Source organism: Rhincodon typus, chromosome 30 (assembly GCF_021869965.1).
Source record: "Rhincodon typus isolate 14 chromosome 30, sRhiTyp1.1, whole genome shotgun sequence".
Lineage (NCBI taxonomy): Eukaryota > Metazoa > Chordata > Chondrichthyes > Orectolobiformes > Rhincodontidae > Rhincodon > Rhincodon typus.
Window position 1 is genome coordinate 18,647,515 of NC_063361.1, and position 22,925 is coordinate 18,670,439.

Here is a 22,925-nt window from a genome sequence, read left to right on the forward strand (position 1 = left end):
GGTACAGCGGATGCAGTATACCACATTGGCAGATGTGCAGGTGAACATCTGCTTGATGTGGAAAGTCTTCTTGGGGCCTGGGATGGGGGTGAGGGAGGAGGTATGGGTGCCTTTTTACAGCTCCCACCAACAGGGTACTGCAAAGATCTGAAGCATTTCCTTCAAGTAATGAATATTTGATACGAGAGGAAAATGGACGCAGCAATTTACCACATGAGGGAATACATTGTGTAATCCAATCTTCTGTATTGTTCATATTTCTTTCGAGATTTTCTTTTGTTGCATGCAAAATTGGCAGATGTTCATAGATCATAGAATAACTACATTGTGGAAACAGGCCATTTGGCCCAACAAATCCACACTGACCTTCCAAAGAGTATCCCACCCAGACTCAACCCCCTACCCTATAACCCTGCATCACCCATGGCTAGTCCATCTAACCGACACATCCCTGAACACGATGGGCAATTTAGCATGGCCAATCCACCTAGCCTGCACATCTTTGGACTGTGGGAGGAAACCAGAGCACCCGGGGAAACCCACACAGACACCGGGAGCACGTGCAAACTCCACACAGACCGTCACCTAAGACTGGAATCGAACCTGGGTCCCTGGCGTTGTGAGACAGTGGTGCTAACCAGGTCGTGGAGGGGAAATTATTTATAGCTCATTGCTGGTTCCATAACCAATGGCACATCTACCAAAAGGCCTCAGGATGGCCTAGCATTGCTCCTCAGGCTCATTAATATTTTCTTTCCATGAGCTTCTTATGTCTACAATGCTTCAACAGCAGTGTGATACAAATACATTCTTAGAAAGTAGGGGAGTGACAATGTGACGATGGTCAATTTCCTTCTCTTCCTGGCTGCATAGAATGCATTTTTTAAATTTAAGAAAACCTTCCCTTTTGGCAGGAATTTTTAATTTGGCCTTTGTGATAGTTTAAGATGCAATACAGGAATAGGTTTATCTCCCGTATGCTCCTTAGTCTTATCTAAATTCTTTAAAAGGGCTTATAACAGGCGTTAGACCATCTACTTACATGAGTAAATCACCTAATGCCACTTTTTGGTGATCCAGGTAAGTCACTTCGAGAACTGCACAGAGGTAGGTCAAGGGATTGGTATTCATTAGTCGGGCTGTCTGTTTGATTAGATCAAGTGGTGGGCCATGATCAATCCTTGGATATCAGTTCAGTGAAAGTCAGAAGGAGTTATCAAGGGCAACTGTTGTGGTACAGAAGTCACTTGTGGGGATCAGAGGCAGGATGCTGGGAAGGAGAGGAGACAATAATTGTGAAGGGGGAAACTCAAAATTGCATGGTGGGAGAGACACTAGTGTACCAGAGAACGTGAGTTACTGTAGTGGGGGGGAGGTCATACCCCCCCAACCATCCTGGCTTTAAGGGGGGGGGGGGGGGGGGAACACAATGCAGCATGATTGTTGTCATAGCTAAGCTGCAGATGGAAGATGAAGACATTAATGGAGGAGTGGATGGGAATGTGTGGAAACTCAGAACTGATCGGATTGAAAGGGGGTGCAAAGAAGAAAGTAACAGAGGAGGGTCTTGGGGAGGAAGAGTATGGACGTCCTTGAATATGAAGCTGACCCTGTGACTCATGCTGTTTCGCACAACCTGCGTAGCTTTCTATCCTCACACAAATTGTGACTGCACAACAGAAATGGAAACTGGTTACAACCACACCAGGAGGTGGCAGAGTTAGTGTTTTTCTTCCTTTCTGAGCATGTGGGTTCTACTTGTGAACAGCATTCCCCCTAATTTCTTCTCTTGCGCATGCCCATTTGTGGCAGCGATGTCCAGAACCAGGAGTCAAAGCTGCGATCTGCATGGACACAGGATATATCTACATTCAGAGTACCCTGCATATGAAATACATACTAAAATCAGAAAATACTGGAGAAACTCTGCAGGTCAGGTGGCACCTGTGCAGAGAGAAATAGGGTTAACATTTCAAATCCAATGAGTCCGGTGCACACAATGTCCAATGTGTGGGATACAAATCCTGGTCACAATGACCACGTCATTGGTCTTTAGAGATTGATCATAGTGGTCACGGTGAAGCAGAAGTAATAGTAGGTGACCTTAAAAGTTTCACTTGCAGGTCACAATTCAGAAACTTAGTTGAAGATCTCACGGACTGCACAAGGGTATGGAACGGATTTCATCTAACCATGAACTGTATGGATTCACCAACACACTCTTACATGCAATATTGCTTATCTTTGGTAATGTGCGTGCTGACTGTAAGGGCTCAAAGTTTCATAATCCTACCCTACTTACAATCTCCTACCTTATTTGTGTGACATAACTTATAGTGCATACATCATGAAAAGTTCCTCTAAATCAAAGGTCCAGAAGAATGAAAGCAAAGAGCAAAAGTAAAAATAAAAAAAAACAAAGTAAGCAGAGGGAAGTGGATGAGCCCTGAACCAGGAACTTGTACGCAGCACAGCTACTCTGTTGCCATCTTGGACCAGGTAGTGCCTTTGATCGAGGAGGCCTGAGTTCAAGTCCCATCTGCTCCAGAGGTATGTAGTCAATCTCTGAATGGGTTGATTGAGAAAATATCTGTAAAGTTGTTGTTGATAGAAAGGCAAGCCATTCCTGTCTGTGCCCAGAATTCATTAATTTCTTCCTTTGTTTTTGTAGTTGTTGAATAAAAGTGAACATTTTCAACCGTTTAAAGGCTCTCCAGTATGTGATGCTCCCACACTGAACAATGGGAAGACATTATGCTACGATGGGCAACAGGGAAAAGGTAGAGAATCCTTAGACAGGGTTCTAAGATGATATGGCACAAAGGATGGTTAACCTCTATAGCTTGATTCTTGCTGTTTCAGTTCAAATAACATTTGTCCTTGACATGTGATGATGTAAAATAGCAATACATTTACAAATGAGAGCTTGTCTTAGCAATGAAGTGCCACCTAAGTACTCTCAGAGGCATATCTTTCTCATTCCCCCTTACTACACACACCGTAAAGGGCCGCTGTTGACTAGCAGTTCTTGACCTAGTGCATGGCGGGGCTTGAAAAATGGTGCCAGCCACAGGAATCCTGGGAGTTCCAGGAAAAGGTGAGTACTTTTACCATTACTGAACACGTAACAGTACAAGAGCAGCACCACAGAGGCGTGATGTGTACATTACGGGATAAGCTGTGAAGAATTGCGTGAGATATTTAACAGTGAAATGTGACATTACATTCTCCCTGTGTCTGCATGGGTTTCCTCCAGGTGCTCCAGTTTCCTCCCACAGTCCAAAGATGTGCAGGCTAGGTGGATTGACCATGCTAAATTTGCCTGTGGTGTTCAGGGATGTGTAGATTAGGTCATTTATAGAGGGGTGGGTCTGGGTGGGATGTTCTGTGGGTCACTGTGGACTTGTTGGGCTGAAGGGCCTGTTTCCACAATGTAGGGATTCTATGATGATGATGATGATGATGACTCACTAGCACTCAGAGAGAAACTCTCCACGAGACTCCCCAGCATTGACACTTAGCTGATCTCTGGTAAAAATTCAGTCACTTTGCCTATGCCCCATTGTCTTAGGAAGTTTGAAAGATAACCAACTTCTAAATCCAGAGGAATGTGAGCAGACTCATTATGATAAATAAAATCACTTAGAAATTACTTGACTACCACAATGGGTGATATTGATTCAGTTACCTATTTGTATTTCTTCTGATTTTCATTTCCATGTAAAGTAAAATTGGACCAAAAAGCTAGAGTTTTGTCACACAATGCTTTAAACCAAAATAAATGGCTGGTACATGGCAGGTCTGATAAAAATAAGTTTAAAGAATGGAAGATTCCTAAGAGTTGTCTACGATTTGATTCTATGGGAGATAGTTTATAGTAGGCACTAGAAGTTTGAAACCAAATACCCATTGGAATATAAACTTGTTTTGAAGGATGGTAACAAACTGGCAGCCAATGTTACACTTGATGTTCTTCTCCCTTGAAGGTGGAAGTGACTATCAGGCAGAATGCGCAGTAGGCTGGTGGTTCACTGATTGCTTGTTATATGCTAGAATCCAACAAGAATTTGGCAGCCATTGCATTTTTGCAGCTCCATTCTAATATTCCAGTTACTGCAAATTGGAAATTACTTTTGCTGCAACTCACTGAGGTTTGTCAAAACCATAACCACATATTTTGGAATCGCCATAGAAATTGATGACTTTTAAAAAGAAGTTCAGACTTCCAGTTCACAACTGCAAGAATTTAATCAAGATTTCACATTTTAAAACACTTACTGTAACAACCAAAAACACTATTAACTGAACATTATCTTTGGAGGCAACTTAAACCTTAAACCACAGAATGGAATATCCACCATCCCATAATTCTTAGCCTAACCAACAAAACACACTTCACAGGGTCACGTCGTAACGTTCTTTGCGTAGATATGCAATTTTGCTCAAAAGCGATACAAAGTGATTCTTAGCACCCAAGAGTTTATTTCTTTGCATTCCTCACGCTGGTAGCTTGCATTCTTAGAACAGTTTTTAAAGTGAGGTTTCTGTTCTTAGGAAAACAGCCAAAAGGTAAGAAAATGTCCAGATCTTAGACTCTAAAGTCTTATCTCGATGAAGGTGTTTGGAATGGTCAACCACCAACGCAGGCTCCCATGCCTAGTCACGGCCTCGAGCATAGGTCAGCCTGCGAGTCTTGCTGGGAGCAGCCATGTTCTTGTTGCTGCTGATGATGCTCCCACCACCTCCAATCACCGGGAGTAGCTTTGCCACTGCCGCCGCTGCCCCTGAACACTGAAAGATGCTGCCGCCATTATGTGAAAGGCCTGCCCTCACTGCTGCCGCCTCCTCTAATCGCTGAGAGGAGCCCGGGAAGCTGCTGCCTCTGATCCCAACTGCCACCCCCAGCCACTGGGAAGCTGCTGCCAGGCCCTGCACAACCCGCTCTCGCTGCCATACCAGTGCTGCCAAATCACCGTAAAAAGCTTTAAAGAAAAAAAAAGGAAAAAAGAGCAAAAGTAAAAAGAAAGAAAGCAACAGAAACAGAAGTTGCTGGAAAAGCTCAGCAGGTCTGGCAGCATCTGTGAAAAAAAGCCAGAGTTGACGTTTCAGGTCCAGTGACCCTTCCTCAGGTAATCTGGACCCAAAACGTTAATTCTGATTTTTCTTCACAGGTGCTGCCAGACCCTTTGAGCTTTTCCAGCAGCTTCTGTTTTTGTTCCTGCTTTACAGCATCTGCAGTTTTTTTGGTTTTAAAAAAAAAGAAAGCAAATGGGAGTAGATAAGCCCCAGGCTCAATGCTGCTAGTCTGCCGCTGCCATCTTCATTGCAATTTGTGCACATGTTTGCATTCCTGTGTGGTGAGCCACACAGCATTCTTTTGGCCTCTAGTTCCTTCCTCTCTCCAAGATCCAGGCAGGTGTCAAGTCAGTTTCTGTGATACTCTGTCATGTTCTAGGAAAGCTCATGATTTGATCTTTATGATGGTTTCATCTTTATTCTTTCCTATGTAAATATGAATCACATTGACCTGATATTTAGGTAGAAATGCTACTTCGAAATCCTGAAGAACCTAACTCACTTTCATCTCAAAACTAGATGGAGAGTTTAAAGCACATTTGCTTACGGCTTAACATTCTCATCATCTTTCTAGGACTTTGGAGACTCATAGTCTCCAATGTTAACATAAAGACAGCTGCCATTGTCTGCAGGTGTAAGTATCTTGTACTTTCTTCCTAGTGAAGTAATCAAAGTTATTTTTTGATATCCGACAGTCAAATGACCCAGGCTTACAGTTAGGCAAGTTTTACCACAGTTTACACAAACAATTAAGTTTAAAGTCACACCCCCAAAACTCAATAATGTTAAAACTTTCATAATTGTTATAAATGTTAAAGTCGATGACTGTTAGATGATATAATGAAATGGGCATTGTTCTACATTGTTCGTTGTTGTCTTATACGCATTTTTAAAATGGTAAATTACAGATTAAAATGCTTAGATTTATACAATTTCTCCATCTGCTTTGTTTTGCTGTGTTACGTAAAAAGAGCAAAGATTCATTAATTATTTTATTTTAATTGCAATGACACCTACCCAAGGTCCAAAAATTTCCGCCTTGTTTTTCTGTCCAGGCCTACTGTGGGACTTGCTGGTTCTGCTGGACTTGTTTCTTTGCTCTCCCCTGAGCCTGTGATTACAAAATTATATCCAGAATTATAAAACATTAAGGACACTGTCACCACCTCCAAAGTTGGTCAGTACCCTTTCCCACCAGAACCAATAGTTTTGGTGTACATGCCTCATTTTCACAGCAGTGGACATTTAAGAGGGAAAACAAAATAGAAAGTGCATAATTTGTTTTTTTTTCAGATTTAAGTGAATCCCATTGAAATGATCATAAAACCTATGTCATTCCAGAATTAAAGATTAGACAATATGTCAACAGATGCTGGATGTCAACAGCTGGACTGCACAGGTCCCTGTATCTGTTAATCTGGATTCTCAATTAGTAATATATTATGTAGACAAACAGGAGGTTGGAAGAAAACATCAAGCCAGGCAGCATCTGAAAGAAAGGAGCAGTCAACGTTTTGGAACTGGTCCAGGCCTGAAGAAGGATAATACCTGAAATGTTGACTGCTCCTTTACTTCAGATGCTGCCTGGCTCGCTGTGTTCTTCCAACCTCCTGTTTGTTTACCTTGGATTCCAGCATCTGCGTGATTTTGTCTCTAGTAATACATTATGGTGGTTTTTAATTAATGATGGTCAGTGATTGTTGACTTATTTTTGTTATGTCACTGAATCCGAATGTTGAATTCAGAAGTGATTTGAGTGCTTAGGTTTTATTATAACCCTTTATATGACTGACTGTCAAAGTCTTTATTCATGGAACATCAGGAAGAAAATCAGTTATTTTTGAGTTAGGCTGCTGTTCAAATGTTGACTGGAGCAGATATAGCTATCAACCTGGAAACCTCACATCCATGCCATCACAAATCTGAAATATTAAAGGAAGAAGCAGCAAAAATTGTCAACAGAGACATGTTCATGATCAAGGGAAGATATGCCTTAATCTTGCATGTATACTTTCATGTCGAAATCACTGAGCCAGAGTAGGTAGATGTGAACATTGATGGTTGTTCAAAATAGAAGCTTGTGTGATTATGCAGCTTTTGATATGGAAAGGAGAGATTTTTTTAATCCTATCAATCATGTTCTGGAGCAACGGAGGAGTTTGTAGTGTGTCCTTTATGATCTTCATGACTAAAGTAGTGCAAAGGATAGTATTTTGTAATGTGATAGATACATGCCTTGGAAATTAAATACCATTTCCCTATTCAGTCAGCTGAATGAAAATTCTAATACCCTATTAATTTTTTTTTAATTATTGCTGCAACACAATCCATTTGTGAATGATTGTCCACAGTTAGACATTTGAAGTTTGTCTTCAAAAGTGTCTGAAGTGTGTAAAAGTGTCGTTCTCAACAAAGTTGTTTTTGCAGATTGATCAGCTGGGCTTTCATATGCAAAAGAAAAATAATGTCAAAAGCATCAAAATTTTAAATGAAACAGATTTAACTGACACGTGAAACTGAAACCTACTTAATAAAAGCAGATTTTAGCTAATTAATCCTGTTTTTATGTTATTCAGCAGTTTTTTCTACTGATTAGAGAAAGCAGCCTCTGTACATCCTTTTTCCCATTTGAATTTTAAAAATTCAAGTGGGGGAACTTATGCTGTTTTCTGCCCGAAAATCCAGCCAAACAGGAGCTGTATCAAGGGAAAAGATTTGCCGTATTTAATTCCATGAAACTCCTTTAATCTGATGGCACGTTCATATAGCCATATTTCCTCAAACATTGTTGGTTTCCCAGGGGCCAATGGTATGAAATGTGGCAGATGGAAGGACACCATATGGCTCCCATGCACTGTACCTTTATAATATTAAAACACTTGTGAAATCCTGCATTAACTTCTAATTTAAACTATCAACATTTGGGAAACAAGGTATGAATGATGGTCTATTTGTATAAAATAATTACTGACAATTATAACATTATACAACACAGATTAGCACAATGTAAAGCAAAACCTGCCTTTACATGAAACCAGATATCAAAAACAAAGTAATCTGTTTCATTTTCTTCCCTTTTTTTACAGTGCAAACAGTGTTGTTCCCAGTAACATATCCTTTATGTGAATAGACTGTTTGACATAATGTTGTTCTAAATGATAATGGTATGATGGCTCAGTAGTTAGCACTGCTGCCTCACAGGGCCCAGAACCCAGGATCAATTCTAGCCTTGGATGAATGTTTATGCAGTGTTTGCATGTTCTCCTAATGTTAGTGTGGATTTCTGCTGGGTGCCCCGGTTTCTTCCCACAGTCTTAAGATGTGCATGTTAGGTTGATTGGCCATGCTAAATTGCCCTGTAGTGTGCAGGTCAAGTGGTATAGCCATGGTTAATGTGGGGTCAGGGTAAATTGCCTTTCAGAGGGTTTGTGCAAACTCAATGAGCTGAATGGCCTCTTTCCACACTTTGGTATTCTATGATCCAGAATCCACTGTGACTTCATTATGATTTTCTGTTAGACAATAACATATTGCATGTAGGATATTAATGTTCACAATATTAAAGTTTTAACTTGCAGTTTGGTGAATTCTAAACTTAATTGTAGTCAATCTTTAAATCTTTCTCTTTAATGTTCAGATTTAGCAGGGATAGTGGCAGAACCTTCCTGCAGTTCAGCCCAAGGAGCAAGGGGATACAAAACCAAGGCACTTTAGTGTCACCAGTGGTAGAAGGATATAGTTACATTATGGCAAGTTTACATTAGCAAGTTCCATCTTAAAGGGAGTTTGGAAAATGTTGACAGATGTGCATGTAGCAGCAAGGTCTTAAATGTATTATAAATACAGTATATTATCTGAAAGTTATGCATATTTGTTAAATAGTAGTGTAATCTGCTTGAACAAATATGTAGGAAACAAATGGGGTCTGTGGTAAAAAATGACAAATTAATGGATGAATATAAAAGTTTGTAGTGTGATCCCTATTAACGTTTTCTTCTTTCTGCTTTGTGTTGTGTTTTCTCATTGTGGTACTGCTTTATGCTGGAGATGAAATGTGCAGGCCAAAGACACGTTACAGTATCTCACAAGTGATGCTTCTACATGTGTGAGCAGTAATCAGGGACTGGAAGCCGGCTATTTAACTTTGGGGGATCACAGCCACAATAGCTTCTGTTCTCACTCAGCATCCACATGCTTCAACTGTACAATAGGTCTCACATCAAGGAGCAGGAGCCTTGGCTGCTCAGCTCTGCTCCCTGGCTGGAAGCACTGATGTGGCACCTTGCTGCCACCACAGCTGCGATTAGCTACCTCACACAGGCTGAAGCTGGGCATTCTTTGCATGGCTCAATGCTTGAGAAGTGGGAATACAGTGCTGTCTCATAGGAGAACACTGATTTCCATTAGTTTAGTGCAAATATTCATTTCCAACATAATTGATATTTGCTTGTGAAGGTGACATTTACTTTCTACTTAATATTTCCTCCCAAACCTCCTTACCTGATGTCCCATGATATACAAGGAAGATAAATTCTACACTTTCAGAGCTGAGAAATCCTATACAAATGTCTCTGCTGATACAATACGTTCTCTTCCTTCTCCAACACTACTTTTTCTCCTTTACAGTTTATTCCATTGAAATTGCAGTGAACAAATTCCTGTTATTCCAACTTAAATTGCCGTGAGCAGATACATGGTACAGATTTTCAGGATTGAAAGGAAGTCCCGATGCTGGGATTGTAATTAAGCAGCAGCGCATTCTTTGCAAAGTTTCTATCAGCAACTAATTAATGCTTCGCAGCAGGGGAGTCAATAATAGATAGCATTTGGGAAGGAGTTCTGGTAATGGCAAAGGAAGGCTCCATTTTTGAAGGACAGTCTTCAAATAGGCTGCTGACATAAAGGCCATTGGGAAGGGCAACACAAGAAGGGAGGTTGTGCAGAAATGGCTTCAGCCAGAGGCTGGTGAATCTGTGGAACTCATTTCCACAGAAAGTTATGGAGGAAAAGTCATTGAGTGTATTTAAGACAGAGATAAATAGGTTCTTGATTAGTAAGGGGATTGAAGGTTGCAGGGGGAAGGCAGGAGAATGGGGTTGAGAATCATATCAGCCATGATTGAATGGCAGAGCAGACATGATGGGCTGAATGGCCTAATTATGCTCCGATAGCTTATCGTCTTATGGATGGAGTCATTAGAGGAGTAGATCCAAGACTCAGCGATGTCCCCCTGGAGGTGTTCCTTTAGGCAGTGGGGAGATGGCGAGAGATGCAGTTGCCTGTGGATGGAGGAGGTGGTCTCTTTCAGAAGGAATGATTGGAGATGACTGAGGAAGTCAGCAGTCGCAGGGTAGTTACATGACCATGAGACAGTGCCACAAGAATTTCAATGATATGGTACGGTCTGGCAAGGCAATGGCATTCATGATAGCATGCTTGCAAACCCATGTGTTGTAAACAGCATTCATGTGATATGAGGCAAAGTGGCCAATTCATACGCAGCCATGGCCAGAAACCAATGTCCACAATGAGATGCAGATTTGGCCCACTCCAGAGACCCCTGGTCAGTCAGAGTTATCGCTACATTGCCAAGCCTTAAATGTGGCTTTCCAGTGACCAGATACTAAACATTGAAATTGACAGAGCCCAAACATCACTGGACTGTGAGGCAAGAGTCACTCTATGCATGTGTTTTTATAAAAGAAAAACATACTCAACAATGCTGTTTTATATTGAATGACTGCAGAACTTGATAGACTCTGTACTATAACAATGTTGCAGCATTTCCTTTTTTTGCCAGCCTTTATAACTGTGTATTTCTTTAATTTTGTACTGAATTGTTTATTAAGGCTTTAAGATGCATCACTGGCTGTCCTGTGATAATTTATAGCTTTCCAGATTTTTAATTCTGTTTCTCTGCAATACAGTATTTCTTTACTACTTCAGGATTTTCCTACATTTTGCAGCCAAGGTGATGCTCTTCCATTTATTCCTATGTAAACTGAATATTTCCATGCCTTTTAAAGTCTAAAACACCAAGAATCTGTGCTGACACAAATGTTTAAATTTTGTTTCTAGCTGCAGCCTTTATAAATTTTCCCGCTGAAATTGTGGCATTTATGAAGTTCTGGTCCCTTTAAATCTTTAATCTTTCTAACTTCTGTTTGTCTACTAGACACTTTCATTGGATTTCTTTAAATTTGTTTATTTACACCTAAAGTTAATTTTGAGGCTTTCACTATTTTTTAAACAATCTAGGTTTTATCCTTGGTCCTTTCACTGTTCTTTGTAGCTACATTTTATGGAGCTGAGTTTCAATGGTAGTAATAGTTGTTGTGAGAGGTGAGGACTATCTTTTACACTCCCCTGTCTTGTCTTTCTGGTCTTTGTATCTTTTATTTAAATCAAGTTACTCCTTTTTCCCTTAGGGATATAACTTTACCTACTGGACCTGGCAGTTGTTCTTAAAAACCCTGTTTTGCTAAGACTACTGTAATTTTCTAAATGTGGCTAGCTTTTCTCTCTTTTCCTCAACGACACTCTTACCCCAGCTCCTCTTACCAGCTGCTGCATGAGGTTTTTCCTTTTAAGTGCTGAGCTTGCCCTTCTGCCACACTCACAACAGCTACGTCTCTCTCATTTGGTAATCATGTTTCAGCTAGGACTTACTGTCGGTGTCATCTTATAGCAGTAATAATCTTAAAGTGGTCAACTCATTTGCTTGTGGCTTTCGCTTCACTTCTGTGTCTTCTGAATCATGATGTAGGGTCACGTCTATTCCATTGTAACCTTGTGGTGTTTTCCCAGATAATCAATGCTGGCACAACACCTCTGACAGTATATGGCGCTGGGTAAGGAGATTGTTTTGAGGTAGTTTGCTGTTACCACTCCTCCTTTGTCTTTGCTTTATCCTGGGCCCATCTAGTCAGAAGAGGCACTGTTCTTAGATAGCAAGATTAAATGCATCATAGCAATAAGTCCAATTACATTTGGTTCGACATAATTACTAGGATGTTAGGAAGCTGGTGCAAATACCCTCCAAGAACTATAGAGAACTCTGTCTCCACCCACAGACTGTAAGTGACATCAGAATGGATATTGCCAATGTAACATGATCATTAATGCCTTCAGAACCATTACTTTGTGCAACAATGCTCATGTCAATGGAAATTGATGTGTAGTTAGAAAGAACAGCAGGGCTGATGACTATGGTATAGACACACATTATCAGGTAATGGAGACAGTGAGAGCTGTGGCCACTCTTTATCAGCAGACTGAGGAATTTCATAACAATGCTCATCCTTACATAAATGGCGAGCCTTGCAGCAGACAGTGGAGCAGTAACATGAAATGTGTGGAAATCCTTCAGAATTCCCAACGGTCATTGGCTCCCCAGTGCATATGAAGAATCCATCCTTGCTATGAGTTATTGCATGTTTCCATCTGTTCACAAAAAGAGTTCCAAAGACTTTCAACCCTCAGAGAAAACAAAATCACGTCATCTCTGCTTAAAATGGGTGACCTCTTATTTTTAAACGGAGGCTCCTAGTTCTAAAAAAATTCTCTCCATATCTACTCTGTCAAGATCATTTAGGATCTTGTATATTTCAATACAGTCACTGTTTACTAGTGAATATAAGTCAATAGCGAATATAAGCCCAGGCTTTCCAACCTTTCCTCTGAACACAAAGCACCCCATTCCAGATATTAGTCTAGTAAATTTCTCTGAACTAGCACTTACACATGAACATTATTCTTAAAAAAGGTGACCAAATACTGTGCACAGTACTCTGGATGTGGGCTCACCAGTGCCCTGCATAACTGTGGCATAACACCCTTTATCCACAGCATGTGATCCCATCTGCCAAAGATAATTCATGGTCCATCTTTGGCCTTTTAATTTTCTTTTTATGCAACCCACCACCACAGTCTCCACAGTTAACTATTATATTCAATTCCTCTTGTGTTAAGTGATAGCATTCTATTATCTTTCCTAATTACTTGCCGAATCTGCACAATAACCTTTTGTCGCTCTTGAACGAGGACACCCACATCAGTCTGCAACTCAGAGTCTGTAGTCTCACACCATTTAGGTAATATGCTCAATTTTATTTTTCCTGCTAAAATGGACAGTTTCACAGTTTTCCCATATTATACTCTATTTGCCCCATTTTTGCCTTCTCAACTTATTTATACCTTTTTGTAACCTCCTCATGCCCTCTTTACCATTTACTTTCCTACCTTTGTGTCATCAGCCAATTTGATAACCATATCTTTCTTTCCTTGAATCAAAGTCATTTATAAATGATCAACAGTTGAGGTCCCAGAATCAATTCCTGTGGCTAATCATTTATGGGATGTCAATGTTAAAAAAAGACATTTATATCTACTCTCTGCTTTCTCTGAGTCAGCCAATCTCTGTGCCAATATGTTATCCCTACTCCATGCAATTTTATTTTCCACAATAGTTTTTGATGTGATGCCTTATCAAATGCCTTCTGAAACTCTACGTCCAGTCCATTCACTGATTTCCCTTTATCCACAGCATGTGATCCCATCTGCCAAAGATATTTCATGGCCCATCTTTGGCCTTTTAATTTTCTTTTTAGGCAACCCCCCCTACACTCTCCATACTTTTGGAGAGTTTCCTCTCTTTTTAATACACTTTACCTAACATATGTTTCATTCTTTTTCTCTATCAAACTCACAATATCACTTGACATCCAGCGTTCCCTGGATTTGCTGCCCTTGCTCTTCACACTTAGAGGAAGATACTGGCCCTGAATTCTCACTATACCACTTTTAAAAGATTACCACTTTCCAAATATAGATTTACCTGCAAGTGCCTGCTCACAGTCTACGTTTACCAGATCCTGTTTAATGATATTGAAATTGGCCTTCCCCCAGTTTGGACATTTAGCTTCTGCATTATCCTTTCCCATTCCATAGTCACTTTCAATCATATTATGGTAACTGCCACCTAGGGGCACCTTCACAATAAGATTATTCATTAATTCTATCTTATTGCACAGTACAAAGCCTAGCATAGCCTGGTCTCTGGCTATCTCCAGAGCATGCTGTTTAAAAAGCTATCCCAAAAAGATTCTATGAATCTCTCATTGACGCTATCTTTGCCAATCTGACTTTTTCAATTGATAATTAGATTAAAATCTCCTATTATGCTTCTCTGAAAAGCCTTCATTACTTCTTTCTTTATGCTCCACTTTATGTTAGGGAGCCTGTACACCAGTCCACAACTAACTTTTTGCCATTATCATTTGTTATTTCTATCCAAACATTTTCCACAGCTTGGTTTCCCAAGCTTAATATTAATAATGCTAACATCATCATTAACTAACACAACCACACCTCCACCTTTTTCTAGAATCCTCTCTTTACTAAATGTGCCTTAGCCTACTGGATTCAAGTTCCTGATCCGTGTCTTGTTCCCATCATCTCTTTGTTATTAGATCATAATCGCCATTAGATCATACTTGTTCATTTCTATTTGCATCTCAGTTCATCTATTTGCTTTGAATGCTACATGCACTTAGATACAGATGTTTTAGTTTTATCCTTTTACTTTCTTTGTGTGTTCTAATCTCAACGATTGTCTTGAACTTGTACTCTCAACCCCTTCTTGTCATGGACTGTTCATCATTTTCCATATAAATGTATTTTCTTTGGCTTTGACTCTACTCTTTGATTGCCCACACCATTCCAAATTTGATCCCTTTCTCCTGTTTAATTTAAAATCTTTTCTTCCCTAGTTACTGTATTGGCAAGAAGACCCAAATATGGTTCAAGTGGAGACTTTCACCACCATTACAGATCTCACTTACCCTGATGGTGGCGCTAATGCCCCACAAACTGGAGCCCGTTTCTCCCACACCAGTCTTTGATTTACACGTGCATCTCTCTAATCGGGTTTGCCCCACGCCCATTTGCACATGGCTCAGGTAATAATGCAGAGATGAGATGATGATCTTTGAGGTTCAGTTTCTTAATGTGGCACCTAGATTTTCACACTTATGCGACATTTCCTGCTTTGTCCTGCCTATGTCATTGGCACCTTCAACAACTGGGCCTACATCCTCTTACTGCAGCTTCTTTTCCAATTCTAAGCTGATTTCCTGGACTTTGGCACTGGGCAGGCAACATTGCTATTTGCATTCACACTGTTTGCTGTAGAGAATGGTATCAATTCTCCTCACTAGATTGTTTCCTACCACCATTTCATTCCTTCTCACACCCCTCTTGAATAGTTTCCTGGACCATGGTTCAATGGTCAGTCAGCAGCCTCACTCTCATCCAGACAAGTTGAAAGAAGTTGCAAACCTTGGACAATTGCAAAGGGTGAGGCTCTTGTGCTCCTGCTGTCTGGGTCCCCTCACGTGCCTTATTCACATTCACACATTCCTTTCCATAAACACTGACCAGATCAGCCAAGCCAACACGAACAGAAGTGACTGCCTCATAGTATAAAGGACCCAAGTTACCATCCCCCTCCCTGATGCATCACAGAGTCTGAAGATCAACTGAGCTCATAAAATCAGAGCTGAAGCTACTCAAGCTTCAAACACGTACTGCAGACATGCATCCAGGAACTCCCACATGCTCCACTCCCAATCATGACCTGTTCTGGTCTCCTGATCATGTTCTAAGAAATTAATTAATTATTTTATTCTAGTTGTATTTTGATATATTTTATTAACTGTGGACTAAAACAAGATGGAAAATATATTTCTTTAAACCAAAGAATCTGTGCAAAAGACACTGCAGTTTTAAAAACAAGTTACCACTCCAAATTGTGAGTAGTACATACAATGCTGCCTTATTGCAGCAATGAGAGGGAGAATTCCAGACAAAATAGCACCACCTGTGTGTATTCAAGGCAATTTTGCCCAAAGACAGTCTTTTGATTGGCTTCTCAATCAGCATCAGTTGTTCTGGGCTCAGGTGTGCTCCACAAGGTAACAATCATTTGATTGGTTCCTGGGCAAGTGGTACGAGCCTTGTGTGGGGAAAACGTAGCAGAAACATTCAGTTTGGAAAGAGAAAGCATTTCTTGCTGTCTTTCATGCTTCTATGTAGAGAATTAATGGAAAATCCCTAGCAGGTAGCTACTCTCCTTCACTGTTCTCTGTAAGCTGCCATATCTACAAATTGCCTGTTAAGAGGCCAAGCTGAACTTTAGAGGTTACTGAAAGGGGAAATCCTTAACTAATGAAAGAAAAACTGAGAATTCACAACTTTGGGTCATCAGCAAAAAGTTGCAGGAAATAGAAAGGAGGCAAAATTAAACAACTCATTGACGTCCATGATCCTTATTGGTGCCAGAACTGTTCTTTGCTAATTTTCTTTCCTTCCTCACATGTAATTTTTGTGTCTTTTCTCTTTGTCTGTCTATTTGTATAAATATGGGAGTTTTAAGAAGGGTAGAATTCAAGTTACATGGTTATAAATTAGCTATGCTTGCCTACTTCTTGTCATTGTTAAAAAACAGTTTGATTACAATTTTCTTGTTAATGGGGAAAAAGACAACATGATCTGAATTTTTGTCCATGAATTTGACAGTAAAATTAAGTAATTTAGTGCTTTATTAAAATTTTCACATTTGTGATGACTCCATGAATAGTAGGGCTTGATTTCTAGTTCACTAGCCCAGCACTTAAGACATAACCACAGAATAACCAAAATAATCCCCCTGGAGCAGAATAAAAATTAATTCCTGATACTGAATGGTTTTAAACAAATAAAGCTAACAGAACACCTCTTTCCCTTCTCTCCTTAACTCTTAATCACTTACTTCTGGCCCTCTATTGTAAGTTACAGTCAAATGATAATAAGATGCACATGTGGTAAAAATCTGTATAAAGATAATACTTTCTCCTCTGTTCCTCAGAGTTGTTCCAGCTAGACCTAGAATATATTCTCCCTACATAAGCTTGAATAAATGATCAAACACCTATACTCAGATACTTGTGCTTGACCATGAGAAGTTACCCCAAAATCACCCTTGGAAGACATTAGTGAACATTAGCAAATGACCTCATTATCCAAATTCCAGTTATGTTTCATAAAAATGGAGGGAACAAATGTCCATCCTAGGTCTTAAGTTAATGTCATTCATGTCTTCTTCGTCCAGTGAAGAAATATTTAGTTTGGCATTGTTTTGTCCCATCCCTTATCTATGTTTGTCACCTACCTATCTGTAAATCTCCTCTGGTTCCAAGGCCTCTCTAGAATGTTTTATAGTCCTAACTGTTGTTTATAGATTCCTGCTGACACTATTCTGAAGGACACACAAGGTTCATGAATTGTAATCTGCTCTTTACTTTTTTTTCTATTTAACCCTTCCAGCCAAATTCACTCTAAAACCTCCTTACTGGTAGGCCAAATTTCTGTACCACGTGTATTTAAACTTTAAACTTTGTATTTATGCTTCATGAATTGTTCCAAGTTCAGTCCAGGTACAAAGCTAAAAATATCTCAACGAGAAATGAATGGAAAAATGAATAACAGTACCTTCACTGTGCTTCTCTGTTCTTCTCTCTCTCCTCATGTGAACTGGGGAGGTGTCAGAACTGTGGCAGGATTTGGAAGGGGAACTAGTAGGAGTCGAGCCCAGTGCTTCCTGGGAGGAAGCATCAGTCAGAGTCTGGTACCGGGTCATCACCATTGATGCCTGCTCCCCTTCTTCAAGTGTCCTCCTCACAATGTTAACATCAAACGAGAAGGACGAGGCTCGCTGTGAGGGAGATGCTGAAGAGATAGCAGATTCTGAAGATGGAGAGGAGCCCCGCAGGGAGGAATGTAAAGGAGATCTCATACTGTGCAGAGGACTTCCATAACTATCTGCAATCTAAATTGAAGAAATCAGATCAATATGGACTGTAAGCAAAGTGCAATCATTCTGTTCAACTTGTTGAAATCTAATTACTGTACTACTAATCATTTATTACCTCATAATCAGACTCTGAAACATCTACATGTATCTCATTATCTTGTGTTTATTATTGTTTTCCTTGACCTTGGCAATAGTCACTGAAGGTTTAGATTCCCTCTGGAGTACGGTTCCCTGTGCATTTTTCACTTTCTCACCCAAAAGCCCATTCTTCATTTGTGAACATAAATAGTAACTGATAGGGCATTAATTGCCTCTAATGGAAAGCATCATGGCCAATTCTAATGCTATCCTTATGTCCATGCACAACATTTTCCAGTAGAGTTTGCCGAACAGCAATCAGACAGAAGTCAAGACTACAATACTTGTACCGGTGACAGGCTGACATCCACTAATTCAGAGCAATTTATAATTCCCAGATCTTCAGTTCAACTTTATCCTGGTGTTACCAAATGATCCATGCTGGGTGAGCATTGGTGCTCCTATGGTCATACAACTGCAAAGGAAAATCATTTACCTTTCTTTCCAAGCTGTCATCTCCCTCTGTGGAACTTATGCTGTCGCGTAGTCGTGATCTGGATGGCCGCTGCCGTCTTGCCTTAATAGAGAGTTGGGCTCGAGCCTTCTGCAAGCTGCTGTCAAGTCTTTCAGTCTCTGGTATCACTTCATTAAAATCTGCACAGATATGAAAATGTGTTAATGCCAGTAAGAAAACTTAGGGACAATACCAACATGTAAATTTATCTACAGGACATTAGGCTAAACACATTTTATGGAGCCTGGAATGTGTAAAATAATATATCACATTAATTGCGACAAATTCGCTTTCTTATGACAGTCTTTGATCCGTAACAAGTTATGGTAGTTAACATTTTTGATTACTGTCAAACATGTGAAGAATCTGTAATTGTTTTTGAAGTAACTCCACAGAGACTGGCATCCCGTCACCGACTCACCCTTTATTTATATGTTTTTAATACTTCACCCTGGTCTACCTTTCTCAAAGTGAGTAGAACCTCTGATACTCCTGTTTATATTTGTCAGCCAGGGCTCCCTGATTGGATCAGGTTAACAGCCCCAATCAGGGAGCTCATATTCTATGAGGTCCACCTGGCTGACCTCGTTACAATCACTACAGTTTTTTACTCTATTTGTGAAGGAATTCTGAGAGCAAGCATCATTATAAATGGACCAATTGTAATTTGTGGAAAATAGGAAGTACTGTTCCAAGTGATCTAACAACCCTTGACACTGAAGCAGTACAAACAGGAAAAAAGTTAAAATATAGAAGCCTAGTGGCACATAGGCATAAGATAAGCAGAAACTGAAGACCAGGAAAGGAGATTTGAGAAAGTTTTTGCAGGAAAGAAATATGCTCTGCCAAGACAATTACATGGGAGTGTTGCATATAGATTGGCTAGATTTTTCAAGGAAGGGGACTGAAACTTTGTTTGAACAAACTGTATGACTGTAGCTGAAACTGAAGCGCTACAGGTAGAGTGGAGTGCCCACTGAACCAATGAGATTGTCTCTCTTGTAGCTGTTATTATGTGAATAATTTATAGTTTGTTTTAACTGTTATCTTCCTGTTACCTTATGTGTCATTTATTTGGTTCTGACTCAATTTAAAAAAAAGTTCCATAAAGTGAAATGTTGCTAGTAATTTCTTCATATACAGGTTGTTTGATACATATAGGTCTTTTGGTTTAGGGATTATAACAGTCTACGTGACAAGAATTAAAGTGAAAAGTAACTGTAAGCCATGGATTAGTGGTTTTCCCCTGACACATTGAGAGATGTCATTAGCTAAGTAGCTACGGTGCTGAACTAATAGGTTACTGATTAGAAGTTCAAAAGTCACCATGGCAAAATTAATACATTGAATTGTAACTTGTAGATTGCCATCATTAAAAAATGAACACCATTGAACTATTGCAGGAATCTATTTATTTCACAAATGTAAGAAAGGTAACCAAACCCTGCTCCATAATAGAATCATAGAGTAATCGAGTTGTACAGCATGGAAACAGATTCTTCAGTCAAACTCATCCATGTTGACCAGATATCCTCAATCAATCTATTCCCATTTGGCGCATATCCCTCTAAACCCCTTCTAATCATATACCCATCCAGATGCCTTTTAAGTGTTGTAATTGTAGCAGCCTCCACCACTTCCTCATTCCATATACACATCAACCTCTGCGTGAAAACGTTGCCCCTTAGGTTCCTTTTCTACCTTTCCTTTCTCACCTTAAATCTATGTCCTCTAGTTTTAGTCTCCCCTAACCTGGGGAAAAGACGTTGGCTACTCAACCTATCCATGCCCGTCATGATTTTATAAACCTCTATAAAGTCACCCCTCAGCATCTGGCGCGCCAGAGAAAATAGCCACAGCTTATTGAGTCACGCCCTATAGCTCAAATGCCCCAACGCCAGCAATATCCTTATAAATCTTTTCTGCACCCTTTCAAATTAAACAACCATCTGGTCTGCATACGATTCTAGTCCAAAAATGTTCCCTGTATTAGAATGGTGACTGCACTTCAAGTGTGTTCATTGGCTACAAAACATTTTGAAATATCCTGATTTGTTTTATTATTCATTCACAGGATGTGGGCATTGCAGGATAGGCTTGAAATTATTTTTCATCCCTAATTACTCTTAAGAAGGTGATGGTAAGCTGTACACAAACAATGCTGTTGGTGAGGCAGTTCCAGGATTTTGACCCAGTGACACTGAAGGAATAATGATACAGTTTCAAGCAGGATGGTGTGTGGCTTGGATGGGAACTTGCACTTGGTGGCATTCCCATGTATCTGCTTCCATTGAACTTCTAGATGGTAGAGGTCCCAAGTTTCAAAGGTGCTGTCTCAGAAGTCTTGGTGAGTTACTGCAGTGCGGTTTGTAGATGGTACACACTGATGATGCTATGTGGAGAGATTGAATCTTGAGGATGTTAGATCGGCTGTCAGTTCGGTAGATTGCTTTATCCTGGATGGTGTCAAGATTTGAGAGTGTTGTTGGAGATACACGCAAGTGGGAAGTATTCCATCACATTCCTGATTAGTGCTTTAGTGCTTTATAGATAGTGCACAGGCTTTGGGAAGTCAGGAGGTGAATTGGTCATTGTAGGATTCCTAGTCTTTGACCTGCTTTTGTAGCCACAGTGTTTATATGGTTTTTCCCATTCAATTTCTGGTCAATGGTAACTTCTAGGATGTTGATAGTAGGGGTTCAATGATGATAATGTCATTGAATGTCAAGGGGTAATAGTCAATTGGTCATTGTCTGGCACTTGTGTGATGCAAATGTTACTTGCCCCTCTTCCACGAAAACCTGGAGTCTGTTGAGGCCTTGCTGCATTTGAGCATAGTCTGCTTCAGTGTCTGAGGAGCCATGAATGGTGTAGAACATTACGTAATCATCAGCGAACATCCCCACTTCTGACTTTAGAATAAAGGAAAAGTCATTAATGAAGCAACTGAAGTTGGTTGTGCCTAGGACACAGCCTAAGGAACCCCTGCAGAGAAGTCCTGGATCTCAGATGACTGACCTCCATCAACCATAACCAACTTCCTCTGTGCGAAGTATGAATACAACTAATAGATGGTTTCCCCCTCGTTGTCATTGACTCTGGATTTGGTAGGGCTCCTTGATGCCACTCTCAAATACTGCCTTGTACCAATGGCATCATCCATCACTTTAATGAGTTGAAGAGTAAACCAATGGGGTAATAGAGCAGGGTGGTATTTATGCTACTTTTTGTGGCTAAGACATACCTGGGCAATTTTCCACATTGCCGTTGAGTGCTTTGCTGTGTTTACTGGAACAGGGTTGATTAAGGTTATGGTTAGTTCTGGAGGACAAGTCTTCAACACTATCACCTGAATCTGGTCTGGATCCATAGCCTGTGCATTATCCAGTGTCTTCAGCTGTTTCTTGACATCATGTGGTATGAATCAAACTGGTTGAAAGCTCTATGATGATGGAGACAAGAAGACACTGAGTTGGATTGTCCACTTGGCACTTCTGAATGAAGATACTTGCAAATGCTTCAGCCTTGGCTTTTGCACTAATGTACTGGGCTTTCTCATTGTGCAGCCTTCCCTTCTAATGAGTTTTTTTAAAGTCAACCACCATTCACAACTCAATGTGACAGGACTGCAGAGCTTATATCTCACCCTTTGTTGCGAAATCGTTTAACTCGCACTATCACTTGCTGCTTTCGCTATTTAACATGCAAGCAGTTCTGTTCTGTAGCTTTACCAGCTGCTCCGCATGCCTTCCTGCACGCTTCGTTGAACCAGGGTTGATTTACTAGCTTGGTGGCAATGGTCGAGTGGTGGATATGCCAGGCCATGAGGTTATAGACTGTAGTTGAATAGAATCCTACTGTTCCTGAAGTCCTATAGGGCTAAACTGACATAAATTTGTAATTAACTCAGGTTCCCTCAGAAAGTATATGGATCAATATAATCAATGATGAGCATCTTTCTTTTGCTACTGATCAGACAATTCAACTCAATTAATCTCAGAATGGATAAAATATTTTATCAATAAAGCAACCTATATTATGTTAAACATCTTAAGAATAAACCAATGGCATTAGAATTCATTGTGGCCCTCAAGATACTGATATTATTAGTAGCACAACAAGAAGGAAGCAAAAGGAAGACAAGAGATGGAGTTAAGACAGTGTTCGGTACTTCACACATATGAAGGTGTAAAGTTAAGTGGAAGATAGCTATTATTCATAAGGATTGGCATAGCAGCCATTCAAAGGAGGAACAGAGCAATTTATTTTGAAACAATAAAGATGAGAATTTCAAAATAAAAATTAATGACTGCTACAAGTCACTAGGTCAAGGCTAAAATATACACTGATGCACTTTTAATAAATTCATCATCAAATATGGCTATGATATTGCAACTGTGGAACCAG

At 40.1% G+C, this 22,925-nt stretch overlaps 1 protein-coding gene across 1 annotated transcript in view; it reads right to left on the reverse strand.

The window, feature by feature from the left end:
- Positions 1-22,925, reverse strand: part of samd14 (sterile alpha motif domain containing 14) — a 158,891-nt gene that overhangs the window by 50,868 nt on the left and 85,098 nt on the right. Inside the window, exons 2-4 of the mRNA XM_048614501.1 lie at positions 18,501-18,658; positions 17,605-17,941; positions 6,094-6,187 (exon numbers count right to left, since the gene is read on the reverse strand). Coding sequence (XP_048470458.1) covers positions 6,094-6,187; positions 17,605-17,941; positions 18,501-18,658 — 589 coding nt within the window. The remainder of the gene's footprint in view (positions 1-6,093; positions 6,188-17,604; positions 17,942-18,500; positions 18,659-22,925) is intronic.